This window comes from Camelus dromedarius, chromosome 22 (assembly GCF_036321535.1).
Source record: "Camelus dromedarius isolate mCamDro1 chromosome 22, mCamDro1.pat, whole genome shotgun sequence".
Taxonomy (NCBI): Eukaryota; Metazoa; Chordata; class Mammalia; order Artiodactyla; family Camelidae; genus Camelus; species Camelus dromedarius.
The window spans coordinates 26533624-26555237 of NC_087457.1; the positions used below are offsets into that span (position 1 = coordinate 26533624).

At 48.5% G+C, this 21614-nt stretch overlaps 1 protein-coding gene across 2 annotated transcripts in view; it reads left to right on the top strand.

Moving 5' to 3' along the window:
- ENPP6 (ectonucleotide pyrophosphatase/phosphodiesterase 6) overlaps positions 1-13030 on the top strand; it is a 78401-nt gene extending 65371 nt beyond the window's left edge. For both annotated transcript variants that reach the window (XM_031440325.2, XM_031440328.2), the window contains exons 7-8: positions 4960-5083; positions 9583-13030. In XM_031440325.2, the coding sequence (XP_031296185.1) occupies positions 4960-5083; positions 9583-9797 (339 nt within the window). In that variant the 3' untranslated portion in view covers positions 9798-13030. The remainder of the gene's footprint in view (positions 1-4959; positions 5084-9582) is intronic.
- Positions 13031-21614: the final 8584 nt, after the last annotated feature.

The window sequence follows — 21614 nt, forward strand, 5'->3', positions numbered from 1 at the left end:
ATGATTCGCAGCCCTGGAAGAGATTTCAACAGAGGAAAGGTGTTGAAACCACTAAGAGCAGCTGTCCTGGCTCCAGTCAGCCCGCAGCCGGAGCCCAAGGGCAGACGGACACACCAGCTCTCCCCAGCCACCACTTGGCCTCAAGGGCCAATTCCTGTGGCCTCTCCAGAACGGTGTTCCCCTCATGCCGCTGGGCTCAGAAAGGTGGCCAGATGTGGCCACCTGGTGAAGGACTGTGAGACGCGGTGCTTCGCTGGCCTTCTGGACTCCCGTCTGAGAGACGGGAAATGCAGCACGCTCGGGCCCAAGCCACCCAGGGAGGCCACACCTGTCTCCAGGGGAAGATTTATGGTGGAAACTGGTGAAGGGTATGAAATGCCAGGCTCAGCTCAAAGGAAGTTAGTCTGAGACCCAGATTTGGGGAAATCAAGGCAATCTGGAGAACACAGCCCCTGAGTTTTAGTCGCAGCTGGAGTGGTTCTGTCCAGGCCCGACCGATGGTGCATCAGGAAGCTGGGTGTCAAGGGCTGGAGGCTGCTTGCTTTCTGGAGGTGACCAGGGTCAGTCTCCAGAGAGTTCTGCGGCCCTTGGTCCCTGCTGATTCTGCTGTCTGGCATTTTCCATTTCCAGGATTAGGGTGTACGTGGCTGCGGGCCTGCCAGGGTCAGACCAGGGCCTGAGGCCTGAGCAATTAACTTCTGTTCCAGAGAGGCAGCCTTCTAAGATGGAGAAAGAGGACCTGTGGGAGGGACCCGTCTCTGCGCTGGCGTGTGGCAAACGCATATCTGAAGGTTCATAACCGCCACTCCCGGGGGCTCCCAGGGGTCGTCCCCACAGGAAGCCCCTCAGGAGAAGGATTTAAAATAGCAACGCCACAAAACTGGAGAAGCGGTGCTTTGTGATGGACGCCATACAGCTCAGCCTAACCCTACAGCAGAACCACCAGGGCCAGCCAGACTGCCGTCACCTCCACGCGGGTTCTAAGTGAAGCCACGTCTGAGACGTTATTGGGTGCCTTTTCAGCCTGAGATGATGTCAGTGTATTGCATTTGGGGGTGTGTGTGTGTGAGAAGTTCCTGTAATAACCTTGCCCTAGGAGAACAATGTGGATTTAATTTTTATTTGGACCCTCACACACTTTAGACAGGTGTTCACATTTTAGCAATGTATTTTAATCTGACCTGATTTCAACTGTGTCTCCCGGTGTCCTAGAGATCAGGGGAGAGGCCTCATCAAGAGAGTAAGAGGGGAGACTCGGGTCCCTGACCCCACTCTCCAGCAGCAATTATACTTTCAGTGGTTGAAACGAGGGGTGATGGTTAAAATGTTTAACCATCAATGTACCCAGGCACCTGCTCAGGAGACTGGATGCCAGGTGGGAAAAGCCAGTCGGGGTGCCCTGGTTCCTCTTTGGAAAGCAGCCTGACAGTGATGCTCACCTCAGGGCTCCTCCCCGCTCCTCTCAAGCCAAAGGCCTCCGCCCTGCGTGAACCTTCCTCCCTGCTGCGGCCTCAGGCGCCCACCCCTGGCTCTGGCTTGCTTGGGAATCAATACAGATTGTTCCTTGCTCACTCAGGATAAGCTTTTTAAGGCGAAGGAACCACTTTCCTCATCTGTGTCCCCCGAAGGAAGCCCAGCAGAGCGCCTGGAGCAGTCAGAGCTCGCTTTTGTCTCCTGAGCTGAATAAACAGGCTCCTAACTCAGTGCCTCCTCCCGCACGCCATCAGGGACACACACGGATGGACGGACACACACGGACACACACACACGGACACACACACACACACACACCCTCTACCCTCTCTCACCTGCAGGGTCTGGGCACCTCCCCCAGATGTCACTAGGTGGCGCTGTGTGGCAGTCCCTGGGCCTGGTCGGGTCAGGATCGGGGTGGAGAGGGGAGGCTCCTCAGCCAGTATCTTGGGGACCCCCCGCCTGCGGACTCCTGCTCCGAGCTGCGAGGTCTGAGGGCTGCCCTGGATGGTACGTATCCACAGCGGCCGAGGTGGGCACGGGTAGGGTCCTGTGAGGGCACAGAATTAAGCAGTGAAGCAGTGACAGCCACCAGGAAGGGAAAAGGAGGCAGATTATCAGCGCACCTTCTGGAGGTTAATTACGCGATGTGGTTAGATTACATCCAGTAATCCTTTCTGTCACTTAGCTTCTCACGTAACCAGCCAGTTTATTATGACTTTTTAAAATCAGTAAGAATAGTTGTTTCCCTGGAGCAACTTGTCATGTTAATGAAAACTAGAGGATTTACCTACGATCAGACAGAGTCGCCCATTACCTTCAGGGCTGGGATTTTTCATTGCTGTATATTGGTGTTTGTAGAATTTAGACTGGAGTTTTAAAATCAGGTAATCAGCTTCGTCTCCTTGTACCTGTCCCTTTGTCATGGGACACATATGTCCCCCGGGGTTCTCAACTGGCAAAGTCTCTAGTGACAAAATGTGCCACCTAGGGCTTCAGGACTCACTGCCTCGTGGGCTGAGACGGGAAGCAGCCAGTGAAACTAGATTGGGACGAGTTGTCCCAATCGTCACACAGACAAAGAACAAAAAACTGTGTAACAAGTCAGAAATGCAGTCAGTTAATAAAAACATTCCCACAGCAAAATACAAGCTGCAGCTGGAGAAGGAGGGATAAGGGATGGTGGAGATTCAGGAAACAGAGAGTCAATGAAACAGTGCAATTTGGAAAGCGGTAACGCCAGAAAGCGATTTATGGGGTGAGACTGGACGGCGTGCAATGGGATATGACAGCTAAGTAAGCAAAGGAGGGTTCAAGCCTCGCAGCCGCCAGTGCGCTGCTGCGGGACCTGAGCGCCTCGCCCTGGGGCTGGTGGCATCTGGTGACCATTCCCAGCCATTTATCGAGGACCTAGTGTGTGTCAGGCACTTAGCACACAGTCGGGTTGTCCTCCAGGATCTCTCCGAGGCAGGCATTATTGCATCCAGCAAGAAAGCTGAAGCCTGGGGAAGGCACAGGGCTCATCAAGGATCACAGAGCTAGAAAGTGGCAAACTGGAATTTAACCCCACACCAAGCCTATTCCAAAATCTCAACTCCATACTCTGTAACTGGCCACCACTCAGCAAGCGGAGAGGCAAGGGACAAGGACACCCCACTGCCCAGTGCTGGCAGGAGCCCTGCCCGTGGGGTCCTGGAAGGTGTACAAGGGCCAGGAGACCGACGACCTGGGTTCCAATCCCAGCCTCTCAACAGCTGTGTGACTTTAAGAGTGTCAATTAACCTCTCTGTGCCAAAGCGAGAAAAATAATACCATCCACACTGGGAGGTGATGACAATTAAGTGGATGTCCTCAGAGGCTCCTGGTGAACCGTACTGCACACTAAATATATGTACTATGACGGGTCTTGTGAGCCAAGCTGTAAATCCCCGGTGCTTCAGCTGTTCTGCTTGCATTCATTCATCACGCCCGGTCAGCTTTGCCTCCTGCATTTGGAACACTTGTAACGGTAAAGCCTGCTTAGCAGGAAGATGATCGGAATATCAGGAATGGATGCTCAGTCTGCCATGAAGGGCTCGGGTTGTGTCCAGCTGGCTGCAGCCGCCTTAGGATTTGCAACACCGCCTTCAAGCTTTTTGTCTCCCAAGTCAGCAGCTGCAGTCCAGAAAAATTTAGTTCTGAAGGAAAGAAGGGTGGCCGGGAAGTGACGGTTCTGGGACCCATCCTGAATGCAGAATGGTGGAAGGAAGTGAAGGCACGAGGGCTGGGAGAAGAGGAGGACGAGCTCTACCTTCAAACGTGGATGGAGGTGGGGGGACTGGTGTGTCCTGGCGTGCAGCCAGAGAGAGGCCGCGGGGGTGGGGCACACGGGCTGCCCCCCGGGCTTCCATGGCTTCACTAGAAAACGAAGTGAGTGGATGAGACGCTGCGTTTTCCAGCAACAGCAATTCTCTGATATCAATTGGGTTCAATTCAGTTCTGACACTGCCCCCAGCTGGAGCAGAGCCCCGCGTTGAGGGGCTCCCTCCCACAAGACTGCCCACACGTCCGAATGCTGGCTGCGGTCCTGGGTCCCTGGGCTACCCACACTTGTCCAACGTGACCACGAATCTGAGGGTTCTCACAACCCTCTTTCAGGTTGGATAATTCACTGGAATGACTCACAGAACTCAGAAAGGGGCTATACATACAATGACAATCTTACTTCGAAGGCTGTTGCTCAGGGACAGCCCGATGGCAGGATGCATCGTGCAAAGCTGGGGTGAGGGGTGCAGAGAAGCCACGCTTTGGGTGCACCACCCTCCTGTCACAGACACGTGTTCATTACTCCTGAAGCTCCTTGGACCACACTGTTCTGGGTTTGTATACGGAGTTTTATTGTGTGGACCTGGGTAATTAAATCATTGGCCAAGTGACTGAACTCAATCTTAGAGGTCAGGGGATGGGGCTGAAAGTCTCACCCTCTCATCACATGGTTGGTTCCTCTGGTGACCAGCCCCCATCCTGAAGCTATCTGGGGGGCCCTCCTCCCACCCCGTGAGTCATCTCATTAGCATAAACTCAGGTATGGGAGAAAGGGGCTCATTACGAGTAACAAAAAATACTCCTATCACTCAGGAATTTCCAAAGGTTTAGGACCTCTGGGCCAGGAACCTGGGACAAAGGCCAGTTACATTTTTTATTGTACCACAGGTACATGTTAACATCCCTTCTGTCTCTGACATGCTAGATTTAGTGGCTCTAACAGTGATTACGAGGTACGGTGCAGCCCCAAGTAAGAAGATACCTTCAGAACTAGAGCTCTTATGAAGCTGAATGGGCCACCTCGTAAGGTCTGAGCTCCCTGGCATAGGAAGTGATCCCGCTGAGGCTGGACGACCCCAGCCGAGAACGCTGAGCTGGAAATCCCCACACTGGGCGGTAGTCTGGATGCTCATTCAGCACCGCATGGACACAGGGTGATGTACGTGCCTCACTTGATTTCAGGACCGAGAGATGCTTCCTTTCTGGATGAACAGCACCGGCAGGAGGGAAGGCTGGCAGCGCGGGTGGCACGGATACGACAACGAGCTCATGGACATGAGGGGCATCTTCCTGGCCTTTGGACCCGGTAGGCAAGGCATGACCAACCCTCTTACTCACCCGCTCCCAAGGAAGCGTCTGCAGCGGGGGCTCACGGTGGTAGTCAAGGCTGCAGTGATTTCTTTATAGACGCTCTTTATGAGCAGAGCTGAGCAAACCCAGCCGGTCTCCACGCCTTTGGCTGGCTGGCTTTCAAATGCTTCTTGGGTTTGGCAAACATGGCCAAATACTTCTCCTTGTAAGTTTTAAATCTCAGGCGCAGCGAAGAAAATGTATTCCACATGTTTGCGATTCATTTTTTACTTAATTCATCAAAATGTTATTTCACAGCTATCTGATGTCCAGGGACGCTTGTCAGGCACCAGGCTGCTGACAGCTGTGAGTCTCAAGGTTGACGTGAGCACTTCACGGGGTCTGACTCTTCCACAGTCCCCCTGCTGTTTGGAGCACCCACCCCAGTGGGGGCCGTTCGGTGCAGGGCCCAACCAGAAGCCAGGATGTGCTCAGGGGCAGGCGAGGAAGCGGCTTTGTGACTGACTCTGAGAACGAGCCCGAATGACCAGGGCTGTCTTGGGGAAAGCAAATTCATGCACCTTCCTTGACCAGATAAACGCCCAGGCCTGGGAGAGAGGGCGGTGGTGGGGGTGGGGTGATGGAGAGGGCTTGTTTGGTCCTTTGCTTTAATACAGTCCTGTAAATTCACATTTGGAAGAGTTTATCAAACACTCAAAAGGTACTACTACCTGAACACCCCCTTTTTCAAAACAAAAAAATTAGAGTAAAAAGCAGCCAACAGCCATCGACGGTCAGCTGACTGGCTGGCTCATGAGCGCCCCTTTCTGGCTGCTCTGCCCCCTCCTTATCAGATAAAATAAGTTCATCCTGAGGCCCAGATTCCAAATTCCCTTTTCTGGATGTTGCTCAGAATGTTTCAGCCCATGAAAGTCCACACTTCCCTTTCAGATTATAGGTTAGAGATCACGGCTGGAAGCCCTGCTCTTGGCCTCGATGTAACCGGACAGAGATCTATGTCAGCCCCCTTCACTCCACCCGCCTCGGTCACTCCACCTACCACAGGAGAGCTGCGGAGAGTTACGAGGTGTCAGTTTCTGCACCCTCCACAGGTGCCTCTGGGGAGCACCTCAGGCCCAGTCATCGCCCACGTGTAATCCAGGTTCCCTTGTCTTTAAGCAAGCATCCCAGCCGGCAGCAGCACATTTTTATACAGTGCCAGCTGGGTTCATGGCACTGGCCTGAGAGAGAGTTCAGAGGATGCCCCAGCCTGAGGCCATCAGCCAGTAACAGTCGTCCAGCGGCCCCTGTTAGCCAAGCCCAGGTGAGGTCCGCAGAGCTCAAAAGCCAAATGGATGCAGGATGGAGCTTTGAGGACATTGCTGAGGTCAGCTGCTAGACTAGATTGGCGACATTCCAGGGCCATGGCCTCTAGACGGGAAAACATGTGACAGCGGAGCTTTCGTTCAAGCCATCACCTCCTCCTTCCCCAGGAGAGAGACGTAAGATCGCGAATCAAAACAGCTGTCAGCTGGAGTGTTTATGAGTAAGAGTCTCGGGCATATTTTAAAGCAAAAGCAAACCTAGCCTCCCACCAGAAACTATAAACAAAGTGCCCAAAGCTGCAATAGCTCCAAGTTAAATTCAGCAGGGAGATTTTGTCCATTAACAAAGGCCTCCCTCATAGGCTCCTCTAAAACGAAAAGCTGAAGTCTTATAGATAAAAAGACAACCCTGATGAAAATGGACTGGGCTAATTGCAGAAACGTTTCCAGGCCGATACAGCCTTGAGAGCCTCCCACAAGCCGTCACGTTTCTGGCTCCAGTTCTCACAGAAGATTGAATGGCTTTACACACTGTTTACCGAGAAGAAAATGTAAGAGCGCAGCCTTTATTAGCTATCTAGCTGCACCTTGAGATAAAGGAACATTGCTCCCGACTAATTGTAGGTAATTCTCGCTTACGGAGGAGGCTGAGCATCGTTGCGGCTGCCCAGATGCAGCTTCAGAAGTCAGTCCGTGAGTCTGGTCCACTAAGAGAAAGGGAGAGAATTCTGGAAGATAGCCTCTCTCTGGTTAATCCCAGTTTCTAATTTGAACAACTAATCTTGCCCTGGAGAACTCCACATTTGAGATAAGACAGCAGGAGTATGATTCAGTGAGCTGCCTGGTGAGCTAGCAGGCCGCACCTGGAAAGCAGCCCAAGGTGGCCAGGCGCTGCGTGAGCCTCCAGAACCTTCTCTTTTTAGAAGCAGCGGTTTTAATGTCCCCCAAAATGTAAAACCCAAGGGAACAACTGGGATTCCCATTCCAGCTTCGAACGCCATCTTGGCTGGGCCCTCCCAATTGGATCAGGAATTGTTTTGCTATTCAGGAATTTTCTAGAAGCTCTCATTCCAGCCTGGTTCTCCTCTGCATTTGGTCCGAAGTCCCAACCCTGCAGGCCAGGGAACCGTGAACCAGACAGAGTGGGAAAGAAAACCCAATTCTCCTTCCTGCTTACCTGCACAAAATCTGATTTTGTACTTTCAACATAAACAGAGAATCTTTTCTAACATTTTTGTCAGTAGAGCTTGACCTCAGTTTTTCTTGTCAAATGTTAAAGAAGTAGATGTTTGAAAGGCTGGAGAGATATCTTGGATTTACTATTGTCTATGACCCCCTCACATACCCTGCCACTTTCACAGGTGACAGGGACATGGCCACCAGGCGGTGTGGCAGGATGGCCAGCACACCCAGGTCCACGGCAAATCAGAAGCAGAGAGGGGAGCTGCTTCTGAGTCACCGGGACAACCCTGCCCCTGATCTCTCAGCTGCAGCTGATTCTTCTCTGGAGAAGCGTAACCACCATCCTCATCTGGCTGTAACGTTCTCCTTGACAGAGAAGGGCTGGCATTCCAGGGCAGCCTCCGCATGCTCCTTTCTAGGGGAGCGTGGGTTTTTTAAAAACTAGTTTTCACCCTGAGGTGATGCTGACCTCCACCCTCCTTGCTCTAAAAGTAAAGTGAACCTTTCGGATTATCTATAGGGTGAAGACGTTCCATCCGTGCTCTGCTGGGCATTTGTTCCACATCAGCAGAGGCAGTGTGCCTGGAGCTGGGACTCAGGCACCATCTGCATGCCCATCCCCTGAGGTTGCCCAGCTAGTAAGGGGCTGCAAGCTGGTTGTAGAGCCCAGGAGCCTTTTAATGCTGAATTCAACTTTAATTCTTCAAAGTGAACAAGACCCATCCCTTGGAAAGTCGCCCTAGATCGAACATCCCCTGCGGCCGAGTTTTCGGTGTATAGCTTCCCCCTGTATTTATAATTTCAGGGTTAATATAGAGCAGACTTTGGTGTGGACACTTCTGTGCTCTCTTGCTATTGGTGCCTGTTTGCTTTTTGAATCAAGTATATGTGATCATTTTACAAAGCAACGATAAAGATTATTTTCTAAGATAGAAAACTTGGCTTTACAGCCCGCAAACTACCCTTTTCTAAAAAAAAAAAAAAAAATTAAAGGGATATTTAAAGTACATGCACAGGCCTTTATTGATGGATAAAACTCCTTCCCAAACTCAGATTTAATAGTTTTGGATATTTTGTTGGAAGCTCTGGTTTGGAATCTAAACATGAAGGTGCTTATGAATATTACTAAATATTCACTCTTTAAACACTTCTCATTCAGCATCTTCTTTGCCTCCTGTGGAGAAGGAGAGGGTCCACCTTGGATTGAAATCTCTCCTTCAGTGCCCTCACTTGCTATGCTGTGAGCAGCCAGCCCCGCCCGCGCTCACACGTGTCACTGCTAGAGTCTGATGCAGCCTCTGGGCACAACACTCTTCTCTTAGATCGCGGAGCCTTCACTTGGGTGCCTTACTCAATACCAGGTCCCTTACTTCCCACACAGCTAAGTTATTTTATGTGCCAGCGAAAGGCTCCCAAGGAATGTTCAACTGATCTTCCAAACGTATTTAGGAAACCATTGCTGTTATTTGTGAATTAATGATCACACCTAGAAAACGGTACAGTCATGTTGCAGCCAGCCCTGGGACCTCCGTGTGGCAGGAAAATGGGAAACATTCTTGAGTTGGGGGCACCCAGGCTAACCAGTCCCCACTGGACAGGCATTCTGGAAGAGAGGTCTACCATGGAATTGGGTTTTGGGGACTCTGGCAAGATAGCCTTCTGGAACCACAGCAGCTCTCCAGTGCTTGCAAAAATGAGCAGCCTCGGGTGGCCCTTGTGTCACGGAGAGCTCTTTTGTCACAAGGGAAGCATGGTTATGCAGTTTGTTGGCTGACCTGTCTTTCAAAGGAACTCATCTCCATTAGCCACAGAAAGTGAATTTCTTCATCTCCTAGAACCTTCCAGATTTCCTTCCAGGTTCACAATCCCTTGTCCACAGCCCATGGATGAAGCAGAGTTTCTGCCCAAAGCTGCCTGGCTCCTGAGAGTAATTCCTCTGCATTGTGACAACCCCCCTCTCTGCCCGCAAATGACCATGACAATGTGTTTGCTTGCCTTTCCCTTTCAGATTTCAAATCCAACTTCAGAGCCGCTCCCATCAGATCTGTGGATGTCTACAATGTCATGTGCAACGTGTCCGGCGTCGCCCCGCTGCCCAACAACGGGTCCTGGTCCCGGGTGGTGTGCATGCTGAGGGACCCGGCCAGCTCGGCCCCGGCCACCCCTCCGCAAGCCGGAGCGCTGGTCCCGATGCTGCTGGCGCTGCTGGCGCTGCTGGCCTAGCCGCCCGCCGACGGTCCCCGCACCCCCGGCCCTGGGGGGCCTCCGCCCCCCAGGGCTGGGGGCGTTTTTCTATCTGAATAGCTTCATTATTTCAATCAAGGCCATAAAAGCTGTAAATATATTATTCTTGGATGAGTCTATACATAAAGTCCCTATTTCTTAAAAAAACAAAAACAGAATTTTGGTTTTTTTGGAGGTAAGGAAAATCCTAGGTTTTCACTTGTTCAACTGTAGGTTATTTTTCTCCCTTTTTTTTCACGAACTCAGATGAGCTGTCTGAGCAGGGCCTGCCCCGGTGCAACCGGACCTTGAGCAGGTATTACATGCGGTCCTGGCCCCGCTCGGTCCTGTTTTGCATGGAGCGGGCCCTTGTCTCTGCCCTGTCTACACCCGGGAGCCATCCTCGGGGTAGAGGACCACCATCCACTAACCTGCTCCTTCCATCTCGGAAGAAGAGGTCCATGTGGGAGCAGTGGCTGCTGTCTGTGACCCAGCTCGTGGAGTCTTCTCACCTTCTATGAAGTCCCAGAAGAGCGTATCTTAGCACGGCTCAACCATCAATCAGAATCACTAAGAATTGCAGAATTCATAGAACAAAGTGAAAGAGACGGGTTCCTTCCCCAAGTCTTGAGTGCACAAGACTTTATCCCTGGCTTTGAAGAGTAGAAAAGCTTACAACAGATGCAGGCACCTGTGAGCCTTCTGGCAGCATACCACGTTATGAACGTGCGCACGGCCTGCCCGCCTGCCCACCTGCCTATGGGAAGGCGCACTCAGAGACGGCCACTCTTTGGATCCCCCTGACATATCATCACAGGCAGGGAAAGGGCTGACGGTGTGGACAGACTTGCAGGAATCTCAACTCGTTGCTCAAAGTGGTGATGCATTAGTTCGATGCATCAGCGTCCCTGAGCAATGCTTACTCAACAGCCACGGCACATTGGGTCCTTGATGGCCCAGAGTTCCCAGGAAAGTGGTTGCGGGAGGGGCGGGGAATGGAGGCGACAGGATGGAGCCAAATCCCAGTCACTAACCACTTAGTCACGTGATTGGGAAACAGTTTGGTCAAAGTGCCACCTCGGAGCCCTGAATTCTTAAGAAACCCCAAAGAAGAGGCACTGAGCCTGAGTTGAAATGTGTTCAGTTTAGTCTTCTACATTTGCTGTAGCTCTTGTTGCAGAACAGGGGATAACTGCATCTCCATCTGCTCAGCGTCATACATGTACCACTGCACTAAGGGGTCTGCACTAAATGAGGCACATCGGCAAGTGAGACATTTTGTCAGCAAAAGACAACGCACCACGTCTCGTCAGGACGATGACGCCTTTCTGTGGTCGTTCACGTTGAAAAATGAGACCCTCCGCTCACCCTGATTCAAGATGCCTGGGAACCGCCTCTGGGCCTTGAGTCGTGAGGGCAAAGGATCGCTGCTTTAAAATACCAAATTTATCTTCACAAAAGATTTCTAAGGATTTATGTAATGTGTTTTTTAAGTGCCAGCAAACCATCGAATCAACTGGAAAGGCACATCAGCCTTTGTTTCCTGGCTGAGAGCAAATTACTGCTTTCAGAACATTGGCAGTGGTTGTTGAAATAGGCATCTATTGTTCAAAATTTTCCTTCTCCTCAAAGAACTGTGTTCTGATGAATTCAGTGGAGCCCACTGTCTTCCCTTGTGAAGGAAGGATGCCTAAAAGATATCCAAGTGATTAAATTAAAAGTGGATGGTCAAATTCAAGGGTGGTACAAATGTACACACAGACTTGGATTCGTCTTTCATGCTCTGTTCTACCAATTTTTTTCCCTTCACTCACCCTTAAAAGCTTCAAGTTACATAATAAAATTTCAGATATTTGTCTGACAAAGTATAGTTACTCAACCAGTGGTCCTGAATAGACAGGTGAGAATACGGTACTTTTGGAATCATGCATATTGGTAAATAATAAAGAAAATTCAGACACCCAATGGAGAAAAAAACTTTTTATCTAAAACAATGCACACATTCTAGTGGCTTAATTATTTGGCTAAAATTTTTTTCTTTTGATTTTTGTTCTAAAGTTACCTTATTTTCCCAAGGAAAATTCTACTTTCTCTAAATGCATTTTGTTCCATCAGAGTAAAACCCACTTGGACTACAGATAGACTATTTTACTTTCCCAGATTATTCTACTACTCCATTGCTAATTCCAGGAGGAGATAATTGGATTGACCTGCAAAGACCGAAGATAAAGGAAAGGAATGATCCTTAAATTAAAGATAGGATGAATGGCTACTTTCCCTGCCCATATGCCCAATCGCCAGAACCCAATTCAATTAAGACCTAAAGACTTAGTGTAAGTTAGAGCAGGCCCAGGGAATTCCTTCTAGCCTCCAAGAGCCCTGAATTACAAAATCCCAGCTCCTTACTTTTAAAGGGATCTTGGAAATCCACAGCAGATCAGAGTCCAGCTAGAGACAGTAGTTTGCAGCCTTTCTGGAATTGTAAGCATCATCTGGCCCATTTCCAGAGAGGCAGGTTCACAGGGTCTGGGGTGCGGCCTTGGACAACACTTTTAAGTCATGCAGTTTTTTGCGCTAAGGAGAGATGGGCTGATTGGACCTTGGCAGACCTGAATCTCCTGACAGCAACTTCATAATCCGCCAGTTTCTCCAGGAGCCCTCAGACTGGCATTGGCTGCTGATCCCAGCCAGGTCAAGGTTCCCACCCCCTTTTAAACCAAAGCAGATCTGTAAGCCCCGGTGATGGAGAGAGACCAGAGAGCCTTCTGCACACCCAAGTCCTTGTGAGTCCAAGCTTCCCGACGGTGCTACCAGACAAACTCCCTGTTCAAGACGCACGGCTCTTTTATGAATTTTCTATAAAAGTGTTTTACATTTTTGTAAATATCCAGAGATTTCCAAATGTGATTATGTGTTTCATCTTTGTAAGCAGTTTGTGATAGACCAAAGTCAGCTCTTGTAAACTACGTGCTAGAAGAAGAGGGGGGCAGCCTTGACAGACTGGTTACAAAACATGGGAAGCTCGGTCTCAGGGCTAAGCCGTGGGAGACATATTTCTACGTTGCCTTGAAATCATAAAGTAGCACCTAGAGCAGTGCCCCGGATGTTTCATAAATGTCCCACAAATGCATGTTGAATGAAAAAAAGAATAAATATCAGTGGGGAGAACTGCTTACACAGCAGACACTCTCTCTGTCTGCAGTTCCTCAGATTAAACAAACTTTTCCTTTTCAGCTTGTTGTCTTTTCTTATCGCCCAACTGACAATATAATTATACTTCATTTCAAGGACTAAGCATGTTTCATCCCAAGCTTATAAACTTGACAGATGGAAGGAAGGAGATTAGATTTTAAAAATACTAAGCATATTTACTTTTAAAAAATATAACAGTTTTATCGAGATTCAATTCAAATACTATACAGTCCTTCCTTTTAAAGTGCACAATTTAATGGCATTAGTGTGGTCATCACCACAATCAAATTTCAGAACATTTTTATCATCCCAAGAAGAAACTCTATATCCACGGGCACATTAGCAGTCAGCCCCTTTCCTCCCACCCCACCCCCCCAAGCAACCTCTAAACTACAGTCCTTCTCTACACACTTGCCTGCCTGGGCTCTTTCGTGAAAATGGAATAATCATGATCCCTGTGATGGCTGGAGTCCAGTCTCTACCCTACTTTGCCACTTGGATGTACTCCGTCCCTCCCGGCGCATCCTTATGGCTTCACCCCAGAAGCCAGGGAGTCCACAGGCCCTTCTCGCCAGCACCCCCACTAGAGCTCTGCCCTGTCACTGTGCGTCGGCTTCCTCACGTCTGTCCGTGAGATGCCTGGCTCCTCCTCGTTCTCCTCTCTTCCATTTGGGGGACTTTCTCAAATGCAAGTCAGACCAGGCCACACACGCCCCTGCTCTAAACCCATCACTGACTCCCACTGTCTTCATCTCACACCTTTATCAAGCTGTATCAGGGCTGCCACCACATCTGTGCTTCTCTGAACTTGATCTCCTGTCACTCTCCTTTCACTCTGTAAGCTCTTCTTGCTTTGGGGCACTTGAACCACACCACTTCTTCCTCCTTGATGAGTACCCCCATCCTCATCAAGCTCGCGTCCCCTTCCCTTAGAACTCAGGGCAAACGTTTCCTTACACCCACCCTGACCAGGCTAGACCCCCGCTGTGCACTCCGGGGGCCCCGAACACCAGCCACACGACTCCCCCCGGCCCCACCCCTACCCTACACTGGCCAGAATTCTCGGCATGTTATCACCGCCGTTGCTGTTTAATATTGACTATTTTTCTCAGTGGAAGTTCTGCTGAGAACAGCAGTGACACTGTCTGTCTTATTCACCTAAAAAAATGCCTGGCACGCAGTGAGTACTTAAAAGATAGTTGTGGAAGGCATGAATGACTTAGCATTTTATTGCATTTTCTTTCCATTTTTATAACCGCCCCCTACACACACTCTTTTAAAAGTTCCTGCTTCACCGTTTTAATCTCATCTCTGGCCTTCTGATCTAACCCCACTTCTAATTATTATTTCACTTTGGTTTCCCTTTAGCACTGAGAAATGTACCTCCCAATTATTTTTCTGTTTCCTTGAATTCATACATACTCTATTTTGCACAAATTTGTTTTGCATGCTAAATATGGAAACAACTACGTTATTCTTTTCTGTCTCATTAGCTTACAGTTTCCTTGGAAGCAGAGAGATTTCCTACCTGTCTTCCTTCTTCCCTTCCCTCCTTCTTTCTTGGAATGTCAGGATTTGAGGGGACCCTACTAATCTGCAGCCCTGCTCCTTAACTAATCTGGTAACTAATTGAGGGTTTGGTAGCTGGGGAGTCAAACACCAGCACAGTAAAGCGGATCGTTCCTGGGAAATGCAATTTCTAATGCTCTGAACCACCAAGCCCTGCACCTGTGAGTGCTCTGCAGCCAATAGGAAGGCAAGCAAAGCGGACATCAGGCCGGATGCACACAGACTAACCCGCAGCAGCCCCAGAGCTGACTCCCTGCGTGCCGAGTCCCCGCAGGGCCTTTCTTCTCCATGTGCCCCAGCACGCTCACGGGGCCGGGACTCTAAAGGTGTATCACTGTGGTGGTTCCCATGGTCACCAAGGTGATTCCGGAGGACTCTGTGTGGCCCGGTCCACGGCGAGGCCACACAGGACTGCCTGTAATCTAGTCCTTGGACAGGGGCCCATGCAGCTCACTTCACAGCTCGTCCTTCAGACCAGCTTTGACCCAGGGACACGGAAGGAGGCCACGTGGTGACAGAGGCAGGGGTTTGAGTGATGCACCTATGAGCCAAGGAACAGCAGGGATGGCTGGCAGCCACCAGGAGCCGGAGGAGGCAAGAGGGTCCTCCCCTAGAGCCTTCAGAGGGAACACGGCCCTGCTGACACCTTGATTCCAGACTTCCAGCTTCCAGAACCCAGAGAACACATTTCTGTTGTTTTGAGCTACCCAGTTTCCGGGAATTTGTGACAGCAACCATGGGAAACTAACACACCCCTCAAATTGCTCTCGGGTTCAGTCTGGCTCATCAAAGATTTCTCGAGCTCCCCCTTCCCACCAGGTACTGGGCTGTACTTGGGGGATGTGTAGAGGGAAAAATACTTACCCTCCTCACAGAATTTACAGTGTAGTCATCTCGTTGTTTCCATTTTTGAGCAGAGTTGAATTCTCATTTCTGTAGAACAGAATGTTCTGGTTGCTATGGGCAGTGCATGGAGAGGATTTCAGAGAAAACAGGAGTCACACGAGGAAAGAAGCGCTCAGCTCTTGGGCGGAGGAGCTGGAGGCAGGAAGCTCACCCCCTGCTTCCTTCAGGATCTCGCCCTTGGCAGTTTGATGCCCCCGCTCCCGTCTGCTCTTTGCCTTGCCTGCGTAATTATCTCTCAGTGAAAGCAAGGAGGATCATGTTCCTCACCTGGGTCAAAAACCCCCTTGTGTCTCATTCCTATTGAATTAAATTCCAAATTCCACCTCCCGTCCATTTCTACAGCTTGACTTGCCCCACATCTCTCGATGTTTCATATCAGACCCCTCAGGTGAGCCCCGGGTGTGCCAGTGTCAGCGCTCTCTGTCCGGGCTGCCCTCCCCTCTAGCAAACTTCATTTATCCCTCACGGCCTAGATTCTCTGTAAGTCTTGTGCTTTCACATTCTTTTCTTGTTTCTTTGATAACAAAGCAAGTCACATTGCCTTGTAACGAGTTGTTGTCAAGTGTTCTCCAGCTAGGCTGTAGGCTGAGCAGAATGCCGGGATGGGGATCGAATCTCCTCATTGTTAGAGTCTCCAAACCAAGTCTGCAGCACCAGCAGAGTCTGCCACAACATAGTTGATAATTTCCTGGTGAAATGCATGAATTATTGAATGAATGAATGAGTGAAGTCAAGGTTAGGACACTCTGGTCAGAAGGTCACCTAAATTTGGACAGAGCTCCTTATAGAGCGATGGGTTGGAAAAGCCAGCGGCAGGAAACGTTTTGTAGAAAGTAGAGGGATTTGACAAATGACTAATGTGTGACAAGGAACCCAGGGGGCAGGGGTTTCTTTCGCAGCATTTCAGCGGGCCCCCTCTTTAGCCACGAACACCAGGAACTGCAGCAGATGGGGAGAAAGGAAGAAAAGATAAATGAGCCCTGTCTTCACCATGCTTAATTTGACTTTTCAACACGACTCTGACAAAAGCCGGTACTGTCATTTCTCGATGGCTTGGGAGAGGCAGTAGAGGGGAGTTCAGAGCCCTGGGTGCTCCTGTGTAGCACGTGGAGGAAGAGGAAGAAACCCAGTCACCGGCTCCCTCCCTCCCACACCTTGCCTTTGCTACTGAGAAGGGAGGAGTGGGCGGCGGGTAGGAAAAAAGGGGTGCTGATGAGATCCCCTTCCTGGAATAGCGGTGTTTACACGTCTCCCCTCCCCGCCGCCCTTCTGCAGCTTAGGAAAGTCTGGCCTCAGGGCGGTGTCAGGCAGGACAAGCGGGAGCTGAACCTGCACCGTATCTCAGAACACGGCGGTACTCGGAAGCGCCCCACCACTCCCCCGGTAACGTCCGGAGGGCTGGGGCCGTCTGTCCATAGACGCCCTTGAAACTGACCGGCCGGGGCTCCATACTGGGGTAAGGATCCAAATGGAGAAGACTCTGCTGAAAGTTCAGTCAAATCCAGCAAAATACGGACAACAGAGATGAAGGAAAGAGAGGTTCAGATAAGCATGGCAGAAAAAGAGCCAGGAATTCCTGGCCAGGGTGCCATATTTCTGAATACTACGTGAAAGCAACAGAAGATCTGTATAAAATCAGAAAGACTGTCCTGAACCACATCTGCTTCTGAAGTTTAGAGAAACTAATTTCAATTAAAAATGTAAAAAGAGTTGAAGTCAAATTCCATATTAAGATACAATTTTTAAATGAGAATAAGGAACAGAATGGTAGACCAACAGTCAGTGAAATCATGCCAGGAAGTCCTGATCACAAAACAGATCAAAACCATAACTTACTATTTCAAGATGAGACCAAATACATTAAGAAAACAAAAGGAAAGAACAACATAAATCAAATTATAAAAAGTCAGAAAGGGTTGGACTCAAGAAAGAATAAGAGAGAAAGAAAAATAATTTCAGAAGTAAAATCTAAACTAGATGGAACAGAGTTAAATATCACGACAGATACTGCTTTAGGAGAAATAGGTGAAAGGGAGGGTTAAAAAAATCAAAATTAAATTAAGAGGTAAGAGACAGTGACAAATACTGAAGACAGGAAGAGAACATCGAACACATAGTAATAGGAATCCAAGAAGAAGGAAACCAAAGCAGAAGACTAGAGCAAATATTAAAATTGTAATGCAAGGAAACTTTTCTAAAATTAAAAAGGAACAAACTAACACTAACTCCTGAAAGAAGACCTCACATATCAGACTATCCACTGGAACCACTAATATCAAAACCCCAAATTACTGGATTTTAAGACCAAGAAAAAAATCCTTTGGGCATCCAAGCAAAAAGAGTAAGTGGTGATTTATAATGAAAAAGCCTTTTCAAACACAATACCTTTATGGCAGAAGAAAACTATGTATTTGAGATACTAATGAAAAGAAAATGCCAAAGATTTTTATATCCGGTAAAACTGACTTCGAAGGATGAAAAGGTTCAAATTGTTATCGATAGGAAAGAATTTAGGAAATACTGTGCCCATGAGTCTTTCCTAATGAATCTGTTAGAGAACAGATCAAAATGACCAGGGAAACATGGACGTGACATTAAATGAACAGTTACTACAGAACAAGGGAGAGAGGGCAGTGAGCAGCGCCCATGTGCTTTGACAATGTAGATATGGTATCACTTTTTTAATGGAGGGAAAGTAAATGGGGAGAGAATTTGCAAAAAAAAAACAAAAACAAAAAACTGTTGTCAGTAGTCTTAATGGTGGTGAGAATATTCATGCTGTTATTCTGAGACTGCTGTGTAAGTAAACTAGAAAAAAGCATAGACGTTAACATGGGATATTCTAATGACATCATCTCAATGGCATTGAGAACCAGGATTCTCAGGGTGGAAGGAAGGAGATGCAGACATAAACTAAAAGAGGGTAAATAAATCTATGTCCTGAACTTGAATTAGAAATATCAATTTAAAAGTCTTAGAGATTTTTATCTTTAAATATATGTTTTCTAGCTCTAGCGGTTAACAATGACATCTCCAGCAGCATTCCTAGTGTCCAACCTGTGGTTTTCTAAATACCACCTCCCACTAAATAAAACCAAGGCTTCTTAAAGGAGTTGATTTCATATTCTCCTAAACATGTACCAAAAAAAAAAAAAAAAAAAAAGCAAGGAAAAACCTAAAAATAAATACACCCAAATAGTTATAGTTATTTTTTATTTCTGGGGAAGGCAGAATTGTAGTTGATTTTAATTTTCTTCTTTATACTTTCTGTATATAACAAATTTTCTAGAATGAACTCATAATTGAAAAAATAGAGCTTTAAAATAAAAAGACAGAGAACAAAATTAAGCTATGAAAACACACATATAAAAATAAACGTGTTGGGGAGGGTACAGCCCAGTGGTAGAGCGCATGCTTAGCATGAACGAGGTCCTGGGTCCAATCCCCAGTACCTCCATTAAAAAAAATTAACAATAAATAAATAAACCTAATTACCTCCCCCCTGCCCCAATAAGTTGATTTAAAAAAATTAAATAAATAAACGTATTAAGGTATATATTTTGAAAGAGGCTCATCAGGCAACCAAAAGACAGCAATTTAAAATTTTTCAGGGGGGGAGGGTATAGCTCAAGTGGTATTGCATATGCTTAGCATGCATGAAGTCCTGGGTCAATCCCTGGTACCTCCTCTAAAATTAAGTAAATAAATAGACCTCCCTCTACAAAAAATTTTTTAAAATATATATATATATATTTTAAAAAGCCTTTCTCTTAAGTAGTTACACACCCATCTGTCTCTTTGACAGAAAGATTCCTCACGTCTATGGGCAGAAGTGGCCCTGGGGCCACTTAGGGAATATGCACCCAGAGATGAACCCCCGGGGAGACTCAGGCCCCCGGGCGCCTGCTCCTGCCCTGAATTAACAGCGTTCCGTCAGCTCCGCTGGGGAGCGAGAGGAGTGAGCAGGCCAGGACACCGGCTTTCATTTCAAATGCCTGCCCCTTGGCTCCTGGGAATTGGGATCTAGAAATCATTTCTTTCCAAATAAACGTGAAATGGAAGACCATACCTCCCACCTGAAGTCTCCCGACACAGACATAAGAGGATCCCACCTCTTCACCGGAGGCAGGACGCTGGCACACAGCGTCGCGGGCTGACGCGTCTACCGGAGGTATTCCCAGGGGCTTCCACGGCCACAGCGGAGCCCGGGGCAGGGGCGGGAAGGCTCCGGGTGGCTGCCCAAAAGAGGAATGATTTCGCCGTTCACTGCGGGCCCCAGTTTTCCTCAAATCAGCTCCCAGGTGCCTCGATTTCCCTCCTGCCGCCTGAAGACAGCCCCCCCTTGCTCTTTACAGGTGCAACGGAGAGTCACGAGGAGACGTTCGTAACTACCTAAAGCCCGCGGGGACGGTGGTTGTGTGAGCGCAGGTGTTGCACGTGCCGAGTCCTGTCGCACACACGGAAATAGAGGAAAGAGGTTCACGAGGAGAGGTGGAGTCTGAAAAATACACCCAGAGCCGTTTCGCAGTTGCCGGGGGTGTTACGCAGGTCCCTGGATGCAACTGGCCGAGAGCAAGGCAGCGGGACACACAGGGCAGAAATCCCCAGCCTCTGCGCCTTGGGCGCGTGCGGGCGCCCGTCGTCTCCTGAAGCCAAACAAAGTAAAAGCCGAAGTTTCTAGAGGAACCCCGTCATCTGCTGTTTGAAGGCCTGTGGTTCTCAAACTTCAGGGAGTGTTAAAATCCCGTGGTTCTGATCAGAGGCGGATTTCCAGGCCTCACCTCCAGACACGATCATTGGGTGGTTTGGAGCTCCGCTCAGGAATCTGTATTTCAACAAGTTGCTTCTTCTGTGGCCGGAACTTGGAGATCAGTGGTCTAAATTTTACCATCTGAAGGTAAACTGACACATTATTCTCTGAAGGCAGAGGCTGGGCCTATCTGAATTCCAACCCTCGTTCTAAATTTTGCCTCAGCATGGACAGTGATGAGGACAGAGGAAGCAGAATTTTCTGGACACCATTTTCTCCACACCATTACTAAGTACAGTCACTCGTGTACCCAGAGCAGCAAGTGAGAACTGACTGAGCTTATGTAGTTAGCAGGTGTAGATAAATAGTCTGTATTCATGCTGCCTGGCAGGGTGGCCACTAGCCCCATGTGGTTATTGAGCACTTAAAATGTGGCTAGTCCAATTTGAGATTGAATGTAGGTATAAAATACACACCAGATTCCAAAGATTTAATGACGCCCCCCCCCCCCAAAAAAAGAGAAGATTTAATTAACATTTTTACATTGAAACATGTTGGAATAGTTATGTTTTGGAAATATTGTGTGAACTAAAATACATCAAAATTAATTTCACTTGTTTTCTTTTACTTTTGTAAATGAGGTTACTAGAAAATTTCAAGTTTCGTATGTGACTCACATTAGATTTCTACTGGACAGACCCACATACCATCTGGGTCTTAATTTATACAAGTCCTTGACCTTGGCATGTGCCCCTTCTGGATAACACTGGTATGCCAAGAGCCTCTTCTTCCTTGCTATCTTAGCAGGGTGATTAAATTCTAATAGCTCCTCAAGGGAGAAAAGAGGAGGAAAAAAAAGCGTGACCTGGCTCATTCATGAGTCCAAAAAGCCTGCCAGACATAAATACCCTTGCAATATAGCGAGTCAAAGGATTTAAATTAATCACTGAAGGATAATAAACATCCCAGCAGTGTCCAAAGCTCACAACCACTTATGTGTATAGAGTAGCTCTCGCTCCTGGCGTCCTGCTTCCTACCTGTTCTCGTGGGGACGGGAAGAATGGGAGGGATGCAGCGATGGGGCGAGGACTTGGTACCCAGCTCCACGGGGACAACAGCAAACATGGGGCATCTCACTTTCTCCTGGCATAGACCTCGTTGGACCCGAGACAAGCCTAGGCCATCCCACCTGCAGTGATGGGGTTTTGATGAGTGTTTCTTTAAGTCAGTCATGACATTCTCCTTCCAGTTCTTTTATCCCTGGCCCAGATGCCAATGAAGATGCCACATGAGCACGAGTGAAATTCGTTTCAAAAGACAGAAAAAGCAGAGAGAAATTTGTACGTTATTTGAGAATATGACAGATTTTACACGTTGAGAGACGTGTAAGAAAAAGAAAG